Source organism: Oryctolagus cuniculus, chromosome 8 (assembly GCF_964237555.1).
Source record: "Oryctolagus cuniculus chromosome 8, mOryCun1.1, whole genome shotgun sequence".
Lineage (NCBI taxonomy): Eukaryota > Metazoa > Chordata > Mammalia > Lagomorpha > Leporidae > Oryctolagus > Oryctolagus cuniculus.
The window spans coordinates 45,455,616-45,480,404 of NC_091439.1; the positions used below are offsets into that span (position 1 = coordinate 45,455,616).

At 38.5% G+C, this 24,789-nt stretch overlaps 1 protein-coding gene across 1 annotated transcript; it reads left to right on the plus strand.

Moving 5' to 3' along the window:
* Positions 1-4,952: 4,952 nt before the first annotated feature.
* LOC138843281 (large ribosomal subunit protein eL34-like) lies at positions 4,953-5,358 on the plus strand. The gene has a single exon (XM_070047096.1). The coding sequence runs from the start codon at positions 5,002-5,004 to the stop codon at positions 5,353-5,355; it is 354 nt and encodes a 117-aa protein (XP_069903197.1). The 5' UTR covers positions 4,953-5,001; the 3' UTR covers positions 5,356-5,358.
* Positions 5,359-24,789: the final 19,431 nt, after the last annotated feature.

Genomic DNA, 24,789 nt, shown 5'->3' on the forward strand with positions numbered 1-24,789 from the left:
GGCTGTTGTAAATAATTCTTCTATGAACATCGGTACACAAGTATCCATTTGATTTGCTGCTATCAATTATTTTGGATATTTAAAAGATCTTTAAAAAGTTCATGAAAAATACATACTGTGGGAACTACATGGATGCCATTTTTTTGCACCAAGATAAGCTTATGTTAATTCCATGTTTTCCATGAACTTTCTGAAGTCTGTGTCTATATCTACAAGTAGAATTTCTAAGTCAAGGGTAGTTCGAGATTTAACATTTTGAGGATCTGTTGAACTGTTTTCCACAGAAGCTCCACCATTTTACACTCCCACCAGAAAGCACAGGGTCCCAACTTCTCATGCTTGTCATACTAGTTACTTTCCACTTTATTGACTGTAGCCAGCCTAGTCAGTGTGAAGAGGAGACTGCTATTTTTGTTCATTTCTTGAGTTGAGAATTCCTCACAGGTAGTTCACACTAAAAATCTAAACATGTTTGAAGGCTGATTGGTGTTAACACATCTCAAAACATTGGCCATTTTCCACACACAGCCTGAATCTATCCTAACAAGCTTCCTATCATCTCATTATTCCAATGAGTGCATTTTTGCCAGCCAACAATTCACTGAATTGTAGATATCCAAAGGTCCCATATGAGTATATGGATATTGGATTCCGTGTTCCCACCATTGTCGCTCCCCCTCTTTATGGAGGAACGACACTAAACCCTGCCTAGGCTTCCTATCTGAGTCACGGCACCATTATGTCGCTCCCCCTCTTCGCGGAGGAACGACACAGGACCCTGCACTGTTCTTTTGTCTGCTCAGCCCTCCCCGGGTTTGCTGCTGGTTCTTCCCGGGTTGGCTACCGACCCTTCCACCTCCGTGGAAGGGCGGTTCCCCCTGCCACTTTCCCCACTTCCGCGGGGGAGCGGCACACCGCCGGCCGGCTCTCTCGGGGGCTGCTCAGATGTTCCTCAGGTGTTCCTGGTGCATGTTGTCTCTCTCCTCCTTTATAGTCCTCTTCCACCAATCCCAACTCTGCTACCCACACGCCGAGTATGCTGCTCTCCTCCAATCAGGAGCAGGTCCTACAGTTTATTGGTTGAACTGGAGGCAGCTGTGTAGAAGCTGTTTCCTCCTCTCCCAGCGCCATATTGTGGGAGAGCAGATGCATAGAATAAGTCTTAATTCGAGTAACAGTCTAGTCTGAGTTGCTCCCCACACACCATAAATAGGTTTTGTATCTCTCTGGCATGAGAACACTAACTACATCCTGCTTTTGCTTAGCCTACATTTTATAGGGATCAAACAAAAACAGCTCACAGATTTGCTGCTAGTAATTCACTTGGCCACACAGTCCACCTACAAATTTGTTCCACATGGCCCTTTCATTTGGGGCCAATGACAGTATTCTTTACTGTGTTGCATTTTCAGCTATGCTGTTAAAATGAGTTTATTTTCCTTTTATTTGAAACATTTTAATTGTGAGGATTTTCAGGTTACCTAATCCATCCATTTTCAAATTATATTCCAATAATTTATTCAATCTTTTGCTTTAATTTAATCATTCATACTATGTGATTAGCAAATAAGAAAGTTAGGTATGACTTATTTGTTCACCTATAAACAGTATGTTCAACTCTTTTACCATAATATTTATAGACTTTTATGGAAGCAGGTTTGAAAAGTATGCATGACAAAAGCTTAAGTTATTGACATATTACAAGATATCTCAGAGTTTGACAGTCATTTCTAAGATACATTAATATTTTAATTGTGAAAATAATTGTTTCACGGTGAACACTTGGTGCAGCACTGAAGATCCTGCTTGGAAAGATTGCATCCCAAATCAAAGTGCTTGAATTCAAGTCCTGGCTCTGCATAAGATTCCAGCTTTTTGCTAATTTACACTCTGAGAGACGGCAGGTGATGGCTCAGGTATTTTGATCCCTGTTGCCCACATTGGAGACATGGATTAGTCCCTGGCTCCTGGCTTCAGCCTGGCCCAATACTAGCTGTTGTACAATTTTGAGGAGTGAAGCAGCGGAAAGATGATCTCCCAAATAAATTAAAATTAGAACAATTTAAAAGTAACTGTTTTAAGATCAAGTCAGTAAAACATTTTATTAAGCTTTCTTAACAGCTTTCTTAACTGCAGGATTTATGTATAATATACATACTGAATTTCTAGGAAAGCATTTTTAAAACTTATCTTTTTGAAGCATTATGTGGTATTAAATATTCAGAGAAACACACACTTCTAGAAAACCTGACATTCATATTTAATATCAAATTTCCAATTTTACCACCTTTAAATTTGTCCATTATCATATATGGATCATGACATATAAATGATTCAGTCATTTCTAGAATTTATGGTAAATCTGATTCTTATTAATAACTTTATGGTATCACAAAGAAACCTAAACTTTCATTTCTTTTTCACTTTATTATTACCAAAATCTCTGATACATGTTTATACATATCAATAACCTTAATATAAAATTCAATACTTATGTACTTTGATACATAAGATTCTGGGAGTATGGAAAATATATTAGAGATCTAAATATAGAAAGGAAAACACACATCTAAGAAATAAATTTTCCATAGCAACAAAATCATATTTGTTCCATTGTGATTGTACCAAAATAACTTATCTGAAAGCCCTGGACACTTTAAATTAGTGGAAAAATTGAAGAGAACATTAAAGTCTCATTATCTTAGATAGTGATTTATGGATTAGGCTTAATAGCCTAAGTATTCTCCCATCTGCTTAGAAATATATCTCCAGAGGCTTAAAATCAATTTTAATATTTCTAGTTTTAAATGAAGTTTTTCTCAAACAGAACTTGTCAAAAGAGTTTGCAACATTTCTGTGGGAAATTCCCTTAAGTCTCATGATTGAAATCTGCTCATAAATATGAAAATAAGTAGACCAAAAATAGTTATAATTGCCAAAGAAATGGAAATGGCTTCATTAAAAATCATAAGCTCACTATTTATTAAAGGACTGATTTTCTGCTTTTTAGACTATTGTAGTTTCTAAATTCTCCTAATCTCTTTCCAGTAACTAGTCATATCTCAGTTAATTAATAATTGTCTCAAAAATGTGAGCAACCTGGAAGCTTTTTTAAAATCACAAAATAATTGAGTAGGAAGGGACCTAAGATGGGAATCAATTGTGTCGCTCCCCCTCTTCGTGGAGGAACGACACAGGACCCTGCGCTGTTCTTTTCGTCTGCTCGGCCCTCCCCGGGTTTGCTGCTGGTTCTTCCCGGGTTGGCTACTATCCCTTCCACCTCCGTGGAAGGGCAGTTCCCCCTGGCCGCATTCCCCACTTCCGCAGGGGAGCGGCACACCGCCGGCCGGCTTTCTCGGGGGCTGCACGGGTTCCCTTAGATGTTCCCCATAGATGTTCCCGGTGCATGCCGTCTCTCTCCTCCTTTATAGTCCTCCTCCGCCAATCCTAACTCGGCTGCCCACACGCCGAGTACGCTGCTCTCCAATCAGGAGCAAGTCCTACAGTTTATTAGTTGAACTGGAGGCAGCTGTGCGGAAGCTGTTTACTTCTCTCCCAGCGCCATATTGTGGGAGAGCAGATGCATAGAATAAGTCCTAATTCGAGTAACTTAGTCTAGTCCGGATTGCTCCCCACAAATTGAAACCACATAATTTACAAATGAGAGAATTAAGGCAGGTAAAGCGAAAGATTTTGTACCTAAGCAAATAGACACTAAGTTAGTTCAATTTGAATAAGAGTAGTCATTTATAAATTTTCTTTTTTTAAAAAAATTATTTCATTATTTGAAAGTCAAAGTTACAGAGAGAGAAATCTTCAGTCCACTGGTTCACTCCCCAAATGGCCCCAACAGCCAGGCTGGGCCAAGCTGACACCAGGAGCCAGGAGCTTCATCAGGGTCTCCCACGTGGGTACAGGAGTCCAAGCACTTGGGTGATCGTCTGTTGTTTTCCCAGGATTGGAAGTGGAGCCCATGGTACTCAAACCAGAGCCCATATGGGATGCTAGTGCTGCAGACAGTGGTTACAACCCACTGTACCACAGCACCAGCACCCTATAAATTTTCTTTATCATGCTGCTAAAGACATTTGGTGATAGATGGTAGGTAGCTAGGTTGATTGGTAGATATAAAATCCTCCAAAATATTTTGGGTGCATGTTTTGGTTTAAATGTTCAAATGTGACCCTCCTAATGTTCAAACTAAGACCACAGGAATTTCAGGCCCTATGTTATGTAACCTATTACTTACTCCCCCTAAAGTGAATTGTTTCTCTTTTTTCTCCAACTCCATCAACATCTAGTATCTCTTATTTCTCAATTGCTTAAATTGTAATAAATTCCCTTTTAATTTTTTAAATTTAGGTTTCAAGTATTTCATATATACAGATTTAGGAACATAGTGATACTTCCCTCCTTCCTACCTATGATCTAACCCTTCTTCCTCTTCCCTCTCCCATTCCCACTCTTAACTTTTACAGAGATCTACTTTCAGTTTATTAAATGATCTTTTTTTATTTTTATTTTATTTTATTTAATGAACATAAATTTCCAAAGTACAGCTTATGGATTACAATAGCTCCCCCCCCATAACTTCCCTCCCACCCACAACACTCCCCTCTCCCACTCCTTCTCCCCTTCCATTCATATCAAGATTAATTTTCAATTATCTTTATATACAGAAGATCAATTACTAAATGATCTTGAGGTTAACCCTACACTAAGCAAAATATTTCAACAAATAGTATGAAGAGAAAACAACACTGTTCCTCAACAGAAGAGACAAGGGCTATAAACAATCATGGAATCTCCAAATGTTCATTTCACTCCAATACACAGTTTAGGTACTCTATTGGTTACCCCTGATCAGGGAAAATTTATATCTGTCTTTTGGGGACTGGTTTATTTCACTGAGTATAATAGTTTACAGTTGCATCTATCTTATTGCAAAAGGCAGGATTTCGGCTTCTTCCTCTTCCGGGACGGTGCTTAGAGGCAGCCACAATGGTCCAGCGTTTGACGTACCGCCGGAGGCTCTCCTACAATACAACCTCCAACAAAACCAGACTGTCCCGAACTCCTGGTAACAGAATTGTTTACCTTTATACTAAGAAGGTTGGGAAGGCACCAAAATCTGCATGTGGTGTGTGCCCAGGCAGACTTCGTGGGGTTCGTGCTGTGAGACCTAAAGTCCTGATGAGATTGTCTAAAACCAAAAAACACGTCAGCAGGGCTTATGGTGGTTCCATGTGTGCTAAATGTGTCCGTGACAGGATCAAGCGTGCTTTCCTTATCGAGGAGCAGAAAATTTTTGTGAAAGTGTTGAAGGCACAAGCACAGAGTCAGAAAGCTAAATAAAAACATGAAACTTTCAAGTAATTAAAAATCAAAAAAAAAGGGGGCAGGATTTCATTTTATTTATTTATTTATTTATTTATTTATTTATTTTGACAGGCAGAGTGGACAGTGAGAGAGAGAGAGACAGAGAGAAAGGTCTTCCTTTTCCGTTGGTTCACTACCCAGTTGCTGCTGCAGCCGGCACGCTGGGATTTCATTTTTTTTAACACCTGAGTAGTACTCCACAGTGTATACATAATCATAATATTTATCAAGTCAACAGCTTGCTGAAGTCTAGTCTCGCCTCCATCTCCAAGCTGCTCCTGACTCTGGCTCTTTGCTGCTGCATTCATGTGTTGTGTTTGTATTTGTGGTGCACATCCACACCCTCCACACAGGTCCACCGTATTCCTGTTCCTTTTGTAGGATTTCCAGTGAAGTTTTCTTTCCAATTCTCCCCTGAGAGTGCACTTCGTACACTTTCTTTTCTTACTGTGTATCACAAGCCTAGTGCAGTATGACACTCCCTAACCACCGTCTTGGAATCTCACCATAATTTCTCTATCCAGTCTTCAGTTGATGGACAGCAGGGTTGATTCCATATCTTGGCTATTGTGAATTGTGAATATGGGGATACAGATAACACTTTCATATGCTGTTTCTTTTGATTTGGGAAAATTCCCAGGAGTGGGATGGCTGGCTCATATATATTCAGATTTCTGAGGTATCTCCCTACTGTCATTTTTGTTTGTTCATCTTTGGAAAATTTTTAATTCTGAGATTTTTGTCCCTCTTTCTTTATTAATATACATTTTTAAAATTTTATTTGCCATGCAAGCTCCATATATTTAATATACAGATTTAGGAACCTAGGGATACTTCCATCACACACCCTCCCTCCCACACAGTCCAACCCTTCCCGCCACTCGATACTGTCTCCCACAATAATTGTACCAGTTTACATTTCCACCAACAGTGGATTAGGGTATCTTTTCCCCCACATTATCACCAGCATTTGTTGTTTGTTGATTTCTGTATGAGAGCCATTCTAACTGGGGTAATGTGAAACCTCATTGTGGTTTTCTTTGTATTTCCCAGTTGGCAGTGATCCTGAGCATTTTTTCATGTGTCTGTTGGCCATTTGAATTTCCTCTTATGAAAAATACCTGTTTAAGTCCTTTGCCAATTTCTTAACTGGATTTTTGGTTTACTTGTTGAATTTCTCGATCTCTTCATAGATTCCGGATGTTAACTCTTTATCAGTTGCATAGTTTGCAAATATTTATTCCTATTCTGTCGGTTGCCTCTTCACTTTGCAGGATACTTGTGGGTTTTTCTGTTTGTTTGTTTTGTTTTGTTGTTTTTTTTTGCAGTGCAGAACTTCAAATTGATGAAATCTCATTTGTCAATTTTGGCTTTGATTGCCTGTGCTTCTGGGGTCCTTTACAAGAAGCCTTTGCCTAAGCCAATGTCTGGCTGATTTTCCCAAATTTTTCTAATAATTTGATGGTATCAGCTCATAGTTTTAGGTCTTTGATCCATTTTTAGTGGATTTTTGTATAAGGTATAAGGGAAGGGTCTAGCTGCACTCTGCATGTGGAGATCCAATTTTCCCAGCACCAACTGTTAAAGAGACTGTGCTTGCTCCAGTGATTGATTTTAGCTCCTTTGTCATAGATAAGTTTGTTGTAGATGCACAAATTAATCTCTGGAGTTTCTATTCCGTTCCAATCGTCTACAAGTCTGTTTGTGCCAGTATCAGGCTGTTTTGATTATAACTGCCTTGTAATATATCTTGAAATCAGGTATTGTGATGCCTCCAGCTTTGTTTTTGTTATATAAGCTTGCTTTGGCTATTCAGGATCTCTTGTGTTTCCATGTGAATTTGGGTATCATTTTTTATAGATCTGAGAAGAATGTCATTGCTATTTTGATTGGAATCTCATTGAATCTGTAAATTGCTTTTGGTAGCATGGATATTTTGATGATGTTGATTCTTCTAATCCTTGAACATGAAGGATTTTTCCATTTTTATTGACTTCCACTATTTCTTTGGTGTTTTATTGTTTTGTGTCTCCTTCCACCCTTTTTTTTTTGGTTAGTTGGGCCAATGGTATAATAATTCGCTTACTTTTGGGCCGGCGCCACGGCTCACTAGGCTAATCCTCCGCCTAGCAGTGCCGGCACACCGGGTTCTAGTCCCGGTTGGGGCGCCGGATTCTTTCCCGGTTGCCCTTCTTCCAGGCCAGCTCTCTGCTGTGGCCAGGGAGTGCAGTGGAGGATGGCCTAAGTGCTTGGGCCCTGCACCCCATGGGAGACCAGGAGAAGTACCTGGCTCCTGCCATCAGCGTGGTGCGCCGGCCGCAGCGCACCAGCCGTGACGGCCATTGGAGGTTGAACCAACGGCAAAAGGAAGACCTTTCTCTCTGTCTCTCTCTCTCACTGTCACTCTGCCTGTCAAAAAAAAAATTACTTACTTTTTTTTTCTAAAAACCAGCTCTTCATTTCACTGATCTTTTGTATTTTTGTTGTTTTGATTTTGGTTATTTCTTCTATAATTTTATTATTTTCCTCCTACTAATTTTGGGTTATGTTTGTTGTTGTTTTTCTAGGTTCTTGAGAGGACATGAGAGCTCATTTATATGGTACCTTTCCAGTTTCTTGATATAAGCACCAATTGCTATGAACTTTCCTCTTAACACTGCTTTTGCTATATACCCTAAGCTTTGATATGATATATTCTCATCTTCATTTGTTTCCAGAAATTTTTTGGTTTTTCTTTTGGTTCCTTCTGTGACCCACTGTTCATTCAGGATGATATTGTTCAGTCTCCATGTGTTTGCATATGATCTAGAGATTCTTGAGTTGAGGATTTGCAGCTTCATTCCATTTTGGTCAGAGAAGATGCATGGTATGATTGGTTTTTTTTTAACTTGCTGAGACTTGATTTTTTTTTTTTTTTTTTGACAGGCAGAGTGGACAGTGAGAGAGAGAGAGAGAGACAGAGAGAAAGGTCTTCCTTTTGCCGTTGGTTCACCCTCCAATGGCCGCCGTGGCTGGCGCACTGCGGCCAGCGCATCACACTGATCCGAAGCCGGGAGCCAGGTGCTTCTCCTGGTCTCCCATGGGGTGCAGGGCCCAAGCACTTGGACCATCCTCCACTGCACTCCCGTGCCATAGCAGAGAGCTGGCCTGGTAGAGGTGCAACCGGGACAGAATCCGGTGCCCTGACCAGGACTAGAACCCGGTGTGCTGGCGCAACAAGGCGGAGGATTAGCCTAGTGAGCCACGGCACCGGCCGAGACTTGCTTTATGGCCTAGCATGTGGTCTATCCTAGAGAAAATTTCATTCATTGATGAGAAGAATGTGTATTTTGCAACTGTGGAGTGAAAAGTTCTGTAGATTTCAATTACGTTCATTTGGTCCATAGTTTTGATTAGCTCTGTTGCTTCTTTGTTGGTTTTCTGTCTAGTTGATCTGTCCATTGATGACTGTGGGGTGTTGAAGTCCCCTGTTACTATTGTATTGGAGTCTGTATCTCCCTTTAGATCCATTAACATTTCTTTTAAATAGCCAAGTTCCCTGTAATCAGGGGCATATACATTTATTATAGTCACATCCTCCTATTGAATTGATCACTTAATCATTACATAATCCCCTTGTCTCTTTTAACAGTTTTTGTGTTAAAGTCAATTTTGTCTGATTTAGGATGGCAACATCAGCTCTTTTTGCTTTCTGTTAGCATGAAATATCTTTTTTTTCTGTAATTTTCTTGTGGGATTTTCTGCCTTTGCATTCTTTCATAACAATGGTTATTTTTTTCTCTGTTTCTGTGTGTAGAACATCCTTAATCATCTTTTGTAAGGCTGGACATATGGCAAAAAATTCTATCATTTTCTGTTGGTTATGGAAGGTCTTTATTTTACCTTCATTCTTAAGTGAGAGTTTTGCAGGGTACAGTATTCTGGCCTGATAGTTATTTTCTTCTTAAGACTTAGAATATATCTCACCATTCCCTTCTAGCTCGAATTTCTGATGGGAGGTCAGCTGTGTGTCTAATTGGAGATCCTCTGAAAGTAATCTGGTGTTTCTCTCATGCACATTTTAGATTCTTTTTTTAATGGAAAGTTTGACTACAATGTGTGTGGTGAGGATCTTTTCAGGTCATGTCTATTAGGAGTTCTATATGCTACCTCTATTTGGATGTCTCCTTGTTTCTCCAAATTGGGGAAGTTTTCTGTAATTATTTCACCAAATGATCTTTCTAGTCCATTCTCTCTTTCCACACCTCAGGAACTCCGAAACCCATATGTTGGGTCATTTGATAGTATCCTATAAATCTCCACCAATATTTTTAACTTTTCTATTTTCTTGGTTTTTTTGTTCAGTCTCACTGTAAGAGTTCCAAATATTTGTCTTCTAGTTTGGATAATCTTTCTTATGACTTGCCAAGTTTAATGTTAAGGCTTTCTACCACATTTTTTATTTGATCTATTGAACTCTTTTCTAATATTTTACTTTGATTTCTCTTTAAAATCTCAACTTTATGGAAAAAATTTTCATTCATGCCATGTATGGTTTTATTTAGTACATGGATTTGCTTCTTAATGCTTTTGGATAATCCTATGATTAATTATTTGAATTCCATTTCCAGCATTTTGCCAATCTCTTCATCTTTGCAGTCTAATACTGAGATGTTGTTGCATTCCTTTGGGGGGGGGGGCATGTCTTCCTTATTCTTGAATTTCTGTGTTTGTTTTTAGGTATATGCGTAGTTGAGTTTTAATTTTTTTCTTCTGATGGCTTTTATCTTTGAGCTATACCTCTGTGGCTTTGTGAAATGTCATCACCTTCAGCAAATGCCAAGAGATGTGTGGTGAGTTTTGCAAGGGAGCTCTAGTCTGTACTCCAGGGTGGGGCAAGTATCCAGGCTAACACCCAAGTTGGGCGTGGTAGATCTCAATACCCATATGTTAGCCCCCAGTATATGTTCTGGCACCACCATATGAATTGCACAAATGATCTGTGCAGTCCTCGTTGTGAGCACAAGTCCTGCTGCAGTGACCTGCTCTAGACAACCAAGAAGCTCCAAGCATGTGGAGCCATACCCAGTGATCACCCAGAGACCCAGCTACACCCTGTACCTTTTCATGCATCCACTGAGTTCCCATGGTCTCAGCACACAAGACTCCCACAGTCACTGGGTACACAGATTTCTCTCTCCCTACCATTCTTTCCAGTCAACAGAGAGGCAGATGTTCCCCCAAGACAGCTCCACCTAGTCATCTTGATCCTGGGAGGCTGCATGTACCTCACTATCCTATGTGTTAGTCCAGCTACCTCCTAGTCAAGGCTCAGAGTCTGCGGGGATTATGGATTGTTCTCTCCACATACACAAGAGCTACCGGCCGAATGTTACTCTCTCTCTGCCACTGCCGCCAGTACTCCCAAGATGGAGTCCTGTCTCAGCCAGTTGCTGTTGTGCATAAAAAGTCTTCTACATTTTCCACCCAAACCCAAAATGGCGCCCACCCTTTCTCAACCAAGCATCAGGCACTTTCGTGGGGAGTTTGGGGGTAAACATGTCCCCTCTAGTTCCACTGGCTCTACAGGCAACCACTAACAACTGCGAACCCCCATGGCTCCAGTCCAGACTCAACACCATGCTCTCCCTCCAGCTATATCACCAGGAGTTGCTGCTGTCAGGTGCCACCTGTGTCTCCAAACTGCCTCCTGCTCCAGCTCTCATCTGCTACAGCTGTGCTTGCATTCATGTTCCTGTTGCTTGTCTGCACCATCCACACAGATCCGTGGCTTTCCTCTTCCTCTTGTTTGGATTTCCAATACAATTTTCTCTCCAGTTCTCCCCTGAGAGTGCACTGCCTACACTTTTCTTTTTTTTTTTTTTTTTTCTTTCTTTTTTTTTTTTTTTTTACTGTATGTACCTAGTGAATGTCTTTTCCTAATCTGGGATTTCAAAGGGTTAACCCCTCATTTTAAGAACAGTTTTAAGAACATAATGATACTACCCACCCTCATGTCTCCACCTTCCCTCTCTTGTTCCTAACTTCCCGCTGTGCTTCCTCTTCTTGTCTTATGTTTCTTTTGATTTTTAGAATTTCATACTGTCTTTAATTTTTGAAGATTTATTTCTTTGTAAGAATTACACAGAGAAAGGGAGAGAGAGAGAGAAATAAATTTCTTCCATGCACTGGCCACTCTCCAGACTGACACAATAACCACACCAAAGCCAGGTACCAGGAGCTTCATCCTGGCCTCCCATATGGGTGTCAGGAGCCCAGGCACTTTGCCATCTTCCACTGCTTTTCCCAGTCCATTAGCAGAGAGCTGGATTTGTAATGGAGCAGCTGGGACATGAAATGGCGTCCATATGGGATGCGGCATCACAGGCAGAAGCTTTACCCATTACTACACAGCACCCGCTGGGCCCTGCAGTGACATACTTTCAATGTACTTTATAATCACAAGCTTAACTTTCCACTAAATGAAGAGTTCAAAAAGTAGTAAGTAAAAAAATCACTCTTCTCAGGAGTATAGACAAGGGCTATAAACCATAATCAAATCTCAAAATGTCAGATTCATTCATATACATTAAAATCTTGTGTATTCTTTATATCCATTATCAACATTTGTCTTTTTGGGACTGGCTTAAATGGTGATATTTGTGGCCCCCTCTTGGGGTTATCATGAGTATTGTATGAAGTAGTAGAGCCAAAGTGAACTCAGAGCAGAGGGCATAGTAGGTGGTCAAAACAAGCACTGATTTGATTCCTTCTCTGTTTTATAATTATGAAATTATTTCAATCCATAAAAATAGAAAAAAAGGCCTATTTGGTTGAATTGTAACAGAAAGCGTATAAACTAAATTAAAAATTATGTGAGTTCCCTGAATTATTTTTAAGGTACTCAGGAACTCAAAATGGATTTGTGAATCATGAAAAAAAGAAAAACAAACAAATATCCTACCAAACTTCTATTCACTTGAGACAATTAAGATAGGTTATGTAAAGATCCAGGGTTTATCATGGAGAGTTGTGTGACTTGTTCATCTTTGACAGGAACAGAAGGCAACTTGGAGAATGATTAGACATTCAGCAAACACTCAGTGGTAGCCAAGTTTCAGCAACTGTGTTTTAAACCAGACATTCAACATATGTGCATTACTGAGCACCTGCTCCATACTAACCACTAGGATAGTTTATGGTGTGAATGAAAATTAATCAGAAACTCTCCATGTCTTCAGAAGACTGACAAAACTGTTACAGTAATTAACCTCACTGTGGGCATGAAACAGGAGAGAACTGAATGGGATTATAATATGGTGCAAGATAAATTCTGATTACTCAAAGTTAGCAGAAATTAGATCTCTGAGTTTAGTCTTTCACCAATTTTAGCCAATTCAAGCATTGGCAGAAAGGAAGACATGTTATCTAGTGGTATATATATAAAGACAAGAGACAGGAATTGTGAAATGTATGGGAACGTGTGACTAGTGCAAGCCTGAGGACTTGTGGGCAATTGGCCCTGCTTCCATGGAGCTTGCTAATTGTCCTCTCTTCAGTGACACCTCTTTCATACAGGAGGGAGAAATGTTCAAAGAAGAAGCTGGCCATATGTAAATGTCTTTTAAAATACAAATGATTAAATACAGATTTCAAAACATGTTATTAAATAAGCAAAATAAGTAAAGTGACTGATGAGATAGGCAGGACAACTCCCTAAGGATTAGAAGGAGGAAAAAAAAAAAAAGATGGATGAAATGACTGAAATAAGAGAGATGTGGAGGCATTAGAGCAACAGGAGGCCAGCGCCACGGCTCACTAGGCTAATCCTCCGCCTTGTGGCGACGGCACACTGGGTTCTAGTCCCGGTCGGGGTGCCGGATTCTGTCCCGGTTGCCCCTCTTCCAGGCCAGCTCTCTGCTGTGGCCAGGGAGTGCAGTGGAGGATGGCCCAGGTGCTTGGGCCCTGCACCCCATGGGAGACCAGGAGAAGCACCTGGCTCCTGGCTCCTGCCATCGGATCAGTGCGGTGCGCCGGCTGCGGTGCGCTGGCTGCAGTGCGCTGGCTGCCGTGTCCATTGGAGGGTGAACCAACGGCAAAGGAAGACCTTTCTCTCTGTCTCTCTCTCACTGTCCATTCTGCCTGTCAAAAATAAAAATAAAAATAAAAAGAGCAACAGGAAGGAGGCCACACTGGCGACAGATCAAGGAAGTGGGTCAAAGTAAATCAGAATGAGTCTGAAGAAGAAGCGAACTACCTGTAGGACTCTCCAAAAGGGAAGAAATGCAAAAGAGTATAAATATAATATTAATATTCTTAAGGTTTTTGTGTGTGCCATCATCATTGTGATACTAGAAATTGAAATTAACAGTCTTATTGCCAGGTATGCACACAATGATTACATAGTTTCCTTATGTAATTCATATATTTTTCAAAGAATGTTTGGTTTGAATATATGAAATACTTTACCACTAATAATTTTATCCTCAAATTACAAGTACCTCAAATTACCATTAAAAAGGTAAAAGACTATACTGAAATAAGTATTTTTACATTTCTATTTAGATCTTGCTGCTTATCCTTGGGATAAAGTGCATTTGTGACAAAAAAAAACTCCACAAAATACCATATTAGGTTGCCACTCAGATCATTTTATAAACTAAGCAAAACAATCTCATTCAGAACTGTGTGGTATTGAGAGAAACCTTGCCTCTTCTTTGTGTGACTCTGTATATTTCAAGTTCCATTCTGATTTTTGTTAAATTTATAAAAATGTCAGATATATAATCATCAAATCATTGCCCAATTCTAAAACATGAACAATTTTTCCTAATTTTGTGACCATGAAAAATGCACATATTAATCTATTTTTCTCAAGCCAACTCATATTTTCCATATTTTATGAAGAAATATTGCTTAAATAACTTACCAATAAGTTCATTTGTTGGGAGAAGAAAATGTATAATATACAGAGCCAACTGAATATGTTGACTAGATTATGCATTTTTCTAGAATTGCTTGAACATGAAAAATCATTTTAAGATTTAAGCCTTAATAAATTCATAATTAAATGAATAGCTTCACTGCTATGTTTTTGGCCTGCAGAAAAGCTAGTTCTATACACAATATACCTCAAAAGCATTACTATCACCTGTCAACCTTTTCCCCCTTATCTACCTCATATGCATCTGGGTCTACATATACTGAGTATGTGACAAATGTTAGTATATTTAACATTAAGGATCACAACAGAAGACCAAATTCTGGTAAAGAGGAAGGAAGAATAATTGGAAAACGTATAAATCAACCTGTGAATTTTGTAAAAAGTGGTCCTTACTCTTGATATGACAGCTATGCCTTGTGTTAAATATTGTTGTGAACTTCCAGCTATGGCAGGCAAAGTGACAAGGCCCCTGAGAAGGAATAAATGCAGAAATGAGACTGGCGCTTCCCATTGTAGTGGCTCCTGATTCCTAAGAAAAAGAGGTGGCTGAGAGACTGAGCAGTGCTTTCAGCAGCCTCTGAGGTCCACAGTAGTAGTGCAAGAAGTCAGGGTAGTGGGCATTTCAAAAGAGAGACAGCAAGTGTTGGGAAGGGCAATGATTATTTTTATTGTCTTTGGTTTGGAGTCTACAGCTGTTCACATGGCATTAATTCATTGAACAATTGCACTTCTTTGTAGGCATATTATACTTCAAAGTAAACAGGTGAAAAAGGATATAATAAGAACAGTCAGCTCATGCTTATGTCCTTAAATTCACTTCAACAAACACTTGGAGCATTTTCTCCATGTCAGCTACTGTGCTTAGTGTTAGCATTGCCACTTCAACAAGGGTCATATGTCCCTATCTTCATCAAGTGTATAATGTAGGAAATATTGTGGTTTTGTAAAAGGCCACAGTGGAAAAATAAAAAGTCTAGCACTCACAGAAGGAAGCTGAGGTCAGCTCTGAGTAATAAATGGAAGTTCAATTGATAAATTTACCATTTGGTTTTCTATGGTCATACTTGTTTTGTAATTTTTAAATGTCTTACCTATGCTATAAATTCTTTGGGTTTAGAGACCATGTGTTATTCATCTCTGAATCTTCTGTTCCCAGCACAAAGTTTAGCAGAGAAGCAAACAAATAGATTGGATGAAGAAATAAATAAAGGTGTGTAGAATGTAATTTTTAACCTGCTTCTCTATTTGACTTTTTCTTTTTGAATACTAGCTAGTTGAAGGTTGGGACTCAGTTCTTTAAATTTTATGGAAAAGCATCAAATAACTTGCATAATTTGTGCTTACTGATTCTCTCAAGGTTCTTAAATATCCATCGTTCCACTTTCAATTTTCAATTTTAGTGTGATTGACGACAACCAAGTAATAACTGAACTCCAGCCCCATAAGGACTTGTAATATAGAGCACTTATTTGTCTCCAAATCTGTACTGCCTGGTGGTTAAGTCATCTCATTAGAATACCCAGGAAAAGGAAAATAGTTCTTATTCACTATAAGAAATGTAATGAGGTTCTGCTTAAAACAGGAAGGAGAAAGAAGGCAGGAAATAAAAATTCTATAGGAAAAAATAAATATGAATTGTGTTCATCCAATACCAACAAATAGTTTCAATAGAGCCAATGAAATTTTTGGTTATAGGCAAATGAATTTTAAAAAAATCATTTTAACATAAACTTGAAAAAAATCTACTTTTACAATGGTTTCCCTCTACTATAAAAATTTTACAATCTACATAGCCCATAGATTTCATATTTCTATGTGTTGTGGTTGTATTAATGGTATCATATCAGTTTGATGAAATCCAGACTAATAATTGAGTATTTGCCTTGGACTATCTTATATTCAGTAGGGTAAGTCAAGTAGATAACCAAGTACATTGCATTAGGTTCTTGAAACACTTTCTAAAATAAAAAGAATATTGCATTCACAATGTAGAGGCAGATATTAGCTTAAAGGGCTTTATCACGAGCCAAGCCTAAGAAGTAATAGTAAGGGCCTCAAGAGACGATCTCTCTAATTAATCTCAGTAAGTCTCCACTGGGATTTATTCTTAGGCAAAAAATAATCCTGAAGGTAGATGAGTGTCCAAGTTTTATAATGCCAAACAATAAAACTACTCATGACCCAATATATCACTTACCTTTACTAAGAGAGGAATGAATGACATATAAAAGATTTAGAAATCATAGTAAATTAATTTAATTATGGATATATGAAAGAAAAATGTTTCTTATTAAAAATTATATAAAAGTACGGGCTATACATCTTGGACACTTGGTCTTTTTGATCAACTTCAATTCATCAAAGCTAACAATGAGTCATTTAAAATGGAAATGCCCCAACAGAGTGAAATTTAAATGTGTCTTAGAGTTAAAAGATTTAAATATTACTATTTCATGAGGCCAAATTGTATTAAACATTCAGAGAAAATTTTGCTTTATCAAAATACTTTGTAATATAGAATTTTTTTAAAAATTAGCACATGGAATATTTATAATGAAAAGTTACCACATAGTGTCTCTCTACTTTCTTGTGCAATGTATTACACTCCAAGGTTTATCAATACATGCCTTATCCACAAATTCCTGATGTTTTCTGGCTGCATATATTTAGAAAAATATCTTAACTTCTTATTTTTTAAATATGATATCCAGAAAAGTTTTAAAAGCTAATTTCAGTGAATCCAAAATGGCTGAACAGTAAGAAGAAGCAATGATTTCAGCCACAGAAAGACACCATAGAGCAAAGGAAGGACTATGTTCCCAAGGGGATTAACTGAGAAAAAAATTTCAGAGGAGAATGGACAAAACAGAAACACTGTGGAGCAGCAAAGAGAGAGCATAGACATAGAGCAGCTGGCTGCATGCTGCCAGCAAATCCTGTGGCCAGTGCCAGGTGAGGAAGTGCCATCTTCACAGTGCAAGGTTAGAGGAGGCTGTCGCAGCCTGTAACTCTGGCAGTTTTGTCAGAGAGAGAATCTCATGGTCCCTACCTACGGAGAGCTGGCGCAGGCGCAGGGTATCCACTTTGCTCTGGGAAGGGAGGCCACATTGCTCCTCACCCTCCCTCCTCCCACCCAAATACCAGACTCAATTTGCTGAGAGAGAGCTGCAACCGATGTCCGTCCTGACTAAGGGAACAACTTACAGCTTGCTTGAGGGAAGAGATGGCTCACAGGGTGCAGAGTATACCCCCAGCATTCTGTGATGGTGGGAGCTCTGGGTATAGGTCTCGGAGCTGAAAGGGCCATGGCTCGAGGCTAAGTTCTTGGGCACCCCTCTGGTCTGACACTGCAAACTCAGTTCCCTGAGTGCTCAGGATCTGAGCTCTGAGTTTCCAATGAGTAATACTCATGTCATACAAAATAGATATTAAGCCAAAAACTATTAATAGAGACAAGGAATGATATTATGTAATGATTAAATGATCAGTTTAATAGAAGATATGATTATAGTAAATGTAAATATAGCCAGTTCTAGGGCATCCAGTTATATAAAACAAATGTTAATGGATCTATAGGAAAACATAAGCTCTCATACAATAATAATGGGAGATTTTAACATCTCTCTTTCATGAATGGACAGATCAACTAGATAAATAATCAATATAGAGACAACAGAGGCCGGCGCCACGGCTCAATAGGCTAATCCTCCACCTGCGGCACTGGCACACTGGATTCTAGTCCCGGTCGGGGTGCCGGATTCTGTCCCAGTTGCCCCTCTTCCAGGCCAGCTCTCTGCTGTGGCCAGGGAGTGCAGTGGAGGATGGCCCAAGTGCTTGGGCCCTGCACCCCATGGGAGACCAGGAGAAGCACTTGGCTTCTGGCTTCAGATCAGCATGGTGTACCGGCCACGGCAGCCATTGGAGGGTGAACCAACAGCAAAGGAAGATCTTTCTCTCTGTCTCTCTCTCTCACTGTCCACTCTGCCTGTCAAAAAAAAGAGAGAGACAACAGAACTAATCTATGGAACAGGCCAAATAGGCCTAATTGAAATCCACAGACATTTCATTGCACAGCTGCAGAATACACACTCTTTTCATCAATGCATAGAACATTCTCTAGAATAGATCATATACTTGTGTATAAAACAAATCTCAACAAATTCAAAAAGGTTGAAATCATATATCATGTACCTTTTCTTACCACAAATGAATTAAATAGGAAATTAATAGCAAAAAAAAAAAAAAAAAAAAACTCTAGAAAATATACAAGCACTATGGAGACTGAAAAACATGTTCCTGAATGAACAATGGGTCATAGAATAAATCCAAAAAGTTCCTTGAAAAAATTAAAATGACAATACAACATATCAAAACTTATAGGGTACAGCAAAAGCAGTGTTAAAGGGAAGGTTTATAGCAATAACTGCCTAAATAAAAAAAAATTAGAAAGGTATCAAATAAGTGATCTAACAATGCCATCTCAAGGGCCTAGAAAAATAAGAACAAACCAAACCCAAAATTATTAGGAGGAAAGAAATAATAAAAATTAGAGAAGAAATAAATAAAATAGAAATTTAAAAAAATTATGCAAAAGTTCAGAAAAATGAAGAGCTGGTTTATTGGAAAAAACAGAATTGATAAACCATTGGCTCAACTAACAAGAAAAAAAGGAGAAGACCCAAATTAATAAAATCAGAGAGGAAAAAGATGCTATAGCTTATACAAAAAAGTTCAAAGAATTATTTGGAATTACTTCAAATAGTTGTATACTAACAAACTAGAACAAAAGGATAGATTTCTGTACACATAAAATTTACCAAAATTAGGCCGGCGCCGTGGCTCAATAGGCTAATCCTCCACCTTGCGACGCCGGCACACCGGGTTCTAGTCCCGGTCGGGGCGCCGGATTCTGTCCCGGTTGCCCCTCTTCCAGGCCAGCTCTCTGCTATGGCCAGGGAGTGCAGTGGAGGATGGCCCAGGTGCTTGGGCCCTGCACCCCATGGGAAACCAGGAAAAGCACCTGGATCCTGGCTCCTGCCATCGGATCAGCGCGGTGCGCCGGCTGCAGCGGCGGCCATTGGAGGGTGAACCAACGGCAAAGGAAGACCTTTCTCTCTCTGTCTCTCTCTCACTGTCCACTCTGCCTGTCAAAAAAAAAAAATTTACCAAAATTGAGGCACAAAGATATAGAAAACATAAACATAAACATGACTGACATTGAGTCAGTAATAAACAGCCTACTGACAAAGAAAACCCCAGGATTGAATGGCTTCACTGCTGAATTCTAACAAATTGGTAAAGAATATTTAATTCCAATTCTTCTTAAACTATTCAAAGCATTTGAAATGAAGGATCCCTTCCAAATTCATTCTGTGAAACCGGGATTACCTTAATTCCAAAATCAGAGAAAGATACAAGAAAGAGAACTATAGACCAATAGCCCTGATGGACATAGATGCAAAAGTCCTCAACAAACTACTAGCAAACTGAATCTAATATTACATCAAAGTTATCACTGAGACCAAGGGGAATTTTCCCCAGGATGCAGGGATGTTCAATATAAAGAAACCAACAAAATGAAATATAAAAACAATATGATTATCTCTAGGTTTTATGCGCACCATGTCACAGAGAGAAGACCAACCCATCTTTCAGATCTTTCTTTCACTTTTTCCATAGCCCCTTCTTCTTGTGAATGAGCCATCTGTATAACATGGTGCAGCTCACTCAAAAAAATCATGCCTTTGGCACTGAGTCCATCTGATGTGCAACTAACTTAGTCCAGAGAGTCAAGCCGACCTTTTCTAAGAAAATAATGTTGTAACAGAGATCTGAGTGGAAAGTAATCCAAAAGAAAGTAAGATTAGATCAGAATAGGGTACAGGTAGCAAAGGAGAGAAATTACTGCAATACCTAAGGCAAAGAGGGGAATAGCATGGGATGAGCCTGGTCTCTGGTGCAGAAGATCACTCTGCTGGGCATGGCAGACTCTATTAATCTTGGAGCAAAATTAGAAATGGGGTAAGGGAAGGGTAAGGGTAAAATTGATACTAAATTTCTCATCTTCTATTAAGAATAGACAAAATCTATTTTAAGCTTTGATTTTTGATAACTATCTACTTGAGAAAGTTTTGGGGGAAGGAATTAAGTCATTCATGCATTTTAAAATGTCAGTGAATTTATATGACTAAGGAAAGCAGTGCAGGTGACAATAAGGAGGGGAATGTATGGATGAATCAGATAACTCAAAGAGTGATACTACTGCCTGGAAATGGAAGTGGTAAAGATAAAGTTTCACTTCTGGTTCCTGTGGTATGTGAGGGGAGACATAAACCCTTACAGCAAGAAAGCTACTGGGAAAGCATTCCCCCAGGAAGGGCAAACAGAAGTTGAGGTCATAGAGATCACTTTCAATTATGTGGTTGTAGATATGAGAAAGGCTTTTGAAGATAGAAAATGAGTTTCCAAGAAGAGGGATTTTGAAGTAAAAGATAATATAGAGGAGCAAATGTGCAGTATATAAATAAATACTCATATAGAGAACTGTATTCCATGGAAATGGTTCTATGGGGATAGGGAGTACATTGATCAAGGTTGGGTTCTGTCTGATGAGAATAATCATAGGAACTGTGGTACAACAATTATGGAAGACAGTATAGAGATTCCTCAGACATCTGAATAGATCTACCATATGCCCAAGCCATCCATTCCTGGGAATTTACTCAAACAAATGAAACAAAATGAAATCAGCATATGAAAGAGTTATCTGTACCCTCATGTTTATATCAGTTCAATTCACAATAGCTAAGCTATGGAATAACCACAGATGCTCATTAAACTGATGACTGGATAAAGAAAATGTGGTATATATGTTCTTTACTCAGTAAAGTACTCGGTCATTAAAAAGAATGATATCCTGTCTCTTGCAACAAAATAGATGCAACCAGAGACCATTATGCCCAGTTAAATAAGCCAGTCCCAAAAACAGAACTAGCATATGTTTTCTTTTCTTTTCTTTTTTTTTTTTTTTTTTTTGACAGGCAGAGTGGACAGTGAGAGAGAGAGACAGAGAGAAAGGTCTTCCTTTGCCGTTGGTTCACCCTCCAATGGCCGCCGCGGCCAGCGCGCTGCGGCCGGTGCACCGCGCTGATCCGATGGCAGGAGCCAGGAGCCAGGTGCTTTTCCTGGTCTCCCATGGGGTGCAGGGCCCAAGCACCTGGGCCATCCTCCACTGCACTCCCTGGCCACAGCAGAGAGCTGGCCTGGAAGAGGGGCAACTGGGACAGAATCCGGCGCCCCGACCGGGACTAGAACCCGGTGTGCCAGCGCCGCTAGGCGGAGGATTAGCCTAGTGAGCCGCGGCGCCGGCCCAGCATATGTTTTCTATGATCTGTGGTAATTAATATTTAATACCAAAAAAAACAAATTTATAAGCATGAAACTTATATCCTATGATTTGATTATTGTTTATAGTCCTTGTCTATATTCCTGTGGAAGAGTGGACTTTCTATTTTTTACTTATTGAACATTATGGTTAGTGATACATTTAGCCTAAGATTATAAAGTAAATTAGAAGTATGCCATTGTAAAAAATTGAAGGAAACAAAGAAAGGAAGGAAGGAAGAGGGGAGGGAAAGAAGGAGGAAAAGAGGAAGGAAAGTATGGTTATCTTCTTAAAATTTTATCTATGAAATACATAAAATCTGTTTTCCTTATATTAATATTTTTTAAGAAAAAAGGAAAAAGAATTAATATACTCATGTTTTCTCTATAACATCACCTTTCCTAAATTTTTCCACTCACTTAAATCTAGCTTTTGTCTCCAGATGTCATTGAAACTTGCTAAATTTGCCAATGACTTCCACGTTGTCAAAGCTGGTGAACACCCTTCATTCACATAATCTAACCCAGAAATCTTCAGTATGGTTGATCACTCTCTCTTTCCTTACTTGCTTTTCAAGCATGACACAATTATACATTTCCTCCTGTTCTGTTGGCCACTGTTTCTCAGTCTACTTCACTGACTTCTGTTACACTAATATGAGATTTCCTTTCCCCCCATTCTATTTCTAGATGATATCAACCAATTCCATGACTTTAACTATAATTTTCTCATGACAAACACTAAATTTATATTTCCAGCCCAAACTTTTCCTCTTAGTTTCAGTTACATTTACCCAAGGTCTTACTTGGCATCTATACTTGGATGTCCAATAAGCATTCTGAAATTAATATGACCCTCAAATTCCATCCACTTCTGTCTTACCTCCACAATCACAATGTCATTAGAATAAATAATTGGAAAAAAACTGGAAAACGTAAAGAGTATATTCTGTGTTTCTTCTTGATCTTCATGTGATGTTTGCTTAATTGTATTAATATTTACTTTATTTCCATTATTACTTCATTTCTGCTATTATTTTCTCTGGATCAGTCATATAGGATTAAAGCATCACAATAGAACTGTTCAACTTACTTGGTAGAGTCACAACCAACTGAAGTCTTTTAGTTTAATGCTTATTCCATTATGACTACTATGTTTTCTTTGTTTTTTTTTTTTTTCCTTGTTCTTTTTATGTTTGAAAATATTCTTGATTTATATGATTTCTCTAGCCTATTTTTCTGGAAAATTCTTGTTAATAGCAGCAATTTAGAGTGGATAGTTAATCTTGTGGACTCCAGAACCACACAGCGTAGGTGCTAGGCCCACATTTCCCTCAGCCATATGACTTGCCTCTGTCTCTTCATGCATGAAGTAAGGGTGACAGCAATATCACCTACTTCACAAGGCTGCTGCGAAGATGCTTTAATAAATGGGTGGGTCACAAAATGGTTTCTGACACATTGAAAATTTATAATGTTACCTACTACTCTTTTCAACCGTGTCATTATCTCTAATGTACCCATGAAAGAGGAAAACTGCACTATCACTCATTTCCATTGTTTTCAACTGAATGTTATTTTAATTATTAATGTTATCTTCACTCCATTCATATATAAATTCTTGGAGAAAGATTAAAACTTGATCTCTTATAAAGGACCTTATATAAAGGACCTCTTATTTTGAGGAATAGAAAATCTGCTAAATAAAACCACTTAACCCACCATTTGTATATCAAACCAATTATGTTTCAAAATAGAAAATCAGGTAGATCTCTCCTGGAGTAGCAAAATTCTTTTGGGAGTTATTTACTCAAACAACACAAATTAGATCTAATTAAGAAAAAAAAGTTATAAAATGGGTTTGGAACGTAGTAACATATACAACATCCATCTCTTCTAACTTGAAAAACACATTTTAATATCGTCTCTGAAATGTGAAATCATTCAAATTTTTCTTCAACACAGATTGGTTAATCTCAAATCTAATTTCTAAAATCTGGAAAAGTATTTGAGTAATATAAAGTTCACCTCCTCACTTTATTTATTTTAGTTTTATTTGCAAAGCCAAAAGCCCTCAGGTTTTAACATTGTATTCTTGTTAGAATGGGTCATCATGCAAATTCAAAACATTCATATTAAATGGAACTAAAAACAGAAATCACAGGACAGCCTTGAAAACATAAACTTATCTTTTACCAAGTAAGGTCCAAGGAACATATTAAGCAACACTAGGCTCAGGTACCATTTTAAAATAGTTTTGGCACAACATTTGGAAAAACTGAGAGCTCAGAACTAACTATGTCACACATAGTGCCAGTAAGCTTTTATTTTGCCTCAGTGCATAGATGATAATCAGATGGATTATTTTAATAAGAATTCCATAAGAGAAAAGCAAAATATGTTCTTTTAAGGTTTTGTGAAATTTTACTAGCTTTAAAAATAGTATGTAAGTGAATTCTCTGGATTACCCATCATCAACTGGTAAGCTAGGAAAAAGAAGTAATTTGAGCATGACATCCTGCAGACCTGAGTGCTTTCCCTCTTTTAAGTGATTATAATGGAAAACTAGAGCTCTCATCAGGCATACTGGGGAATACCGAGGGCAGATGCAGTCTTGTTGTAGGCTCTGCTGTCTTTACAACTTTGATAAAGGCATGCATTTTGCTTATGAAGGTATAAACAAGGGGGAGAGAAATTTTTCAAGGTTTTAATTTTTAAAATGTTTCAAAGGAATATGTACAATGTGCATCCCACCAGTATTGTGGCTAAATTCTAAATTATTTCCTCATAGTCACACACATTAGAATAATTAGTAGTCATCATAAAATTTAATAATTTTGTTGTCAAAGTTAACTTGTTTTCATGAAAACCTTCTGCCTTCATAAAAATAATTAATGATGGAAATAAGTGAAACAATACATGAATTTCACATATCACTACACAGGTTTCAGTTTCTCTCCTCAAAGTTTTCATAGTAAGTATTCTCATCACAGTGAAATGAAGGGACAAGTTTTTACTTACAAGTTTTACCTTTCTCTGAAGTGAAAGGTAAAAATAATCTTCTAAATTAAAATAGCTTTTAAAGAAACGCATTTGATTTCAAT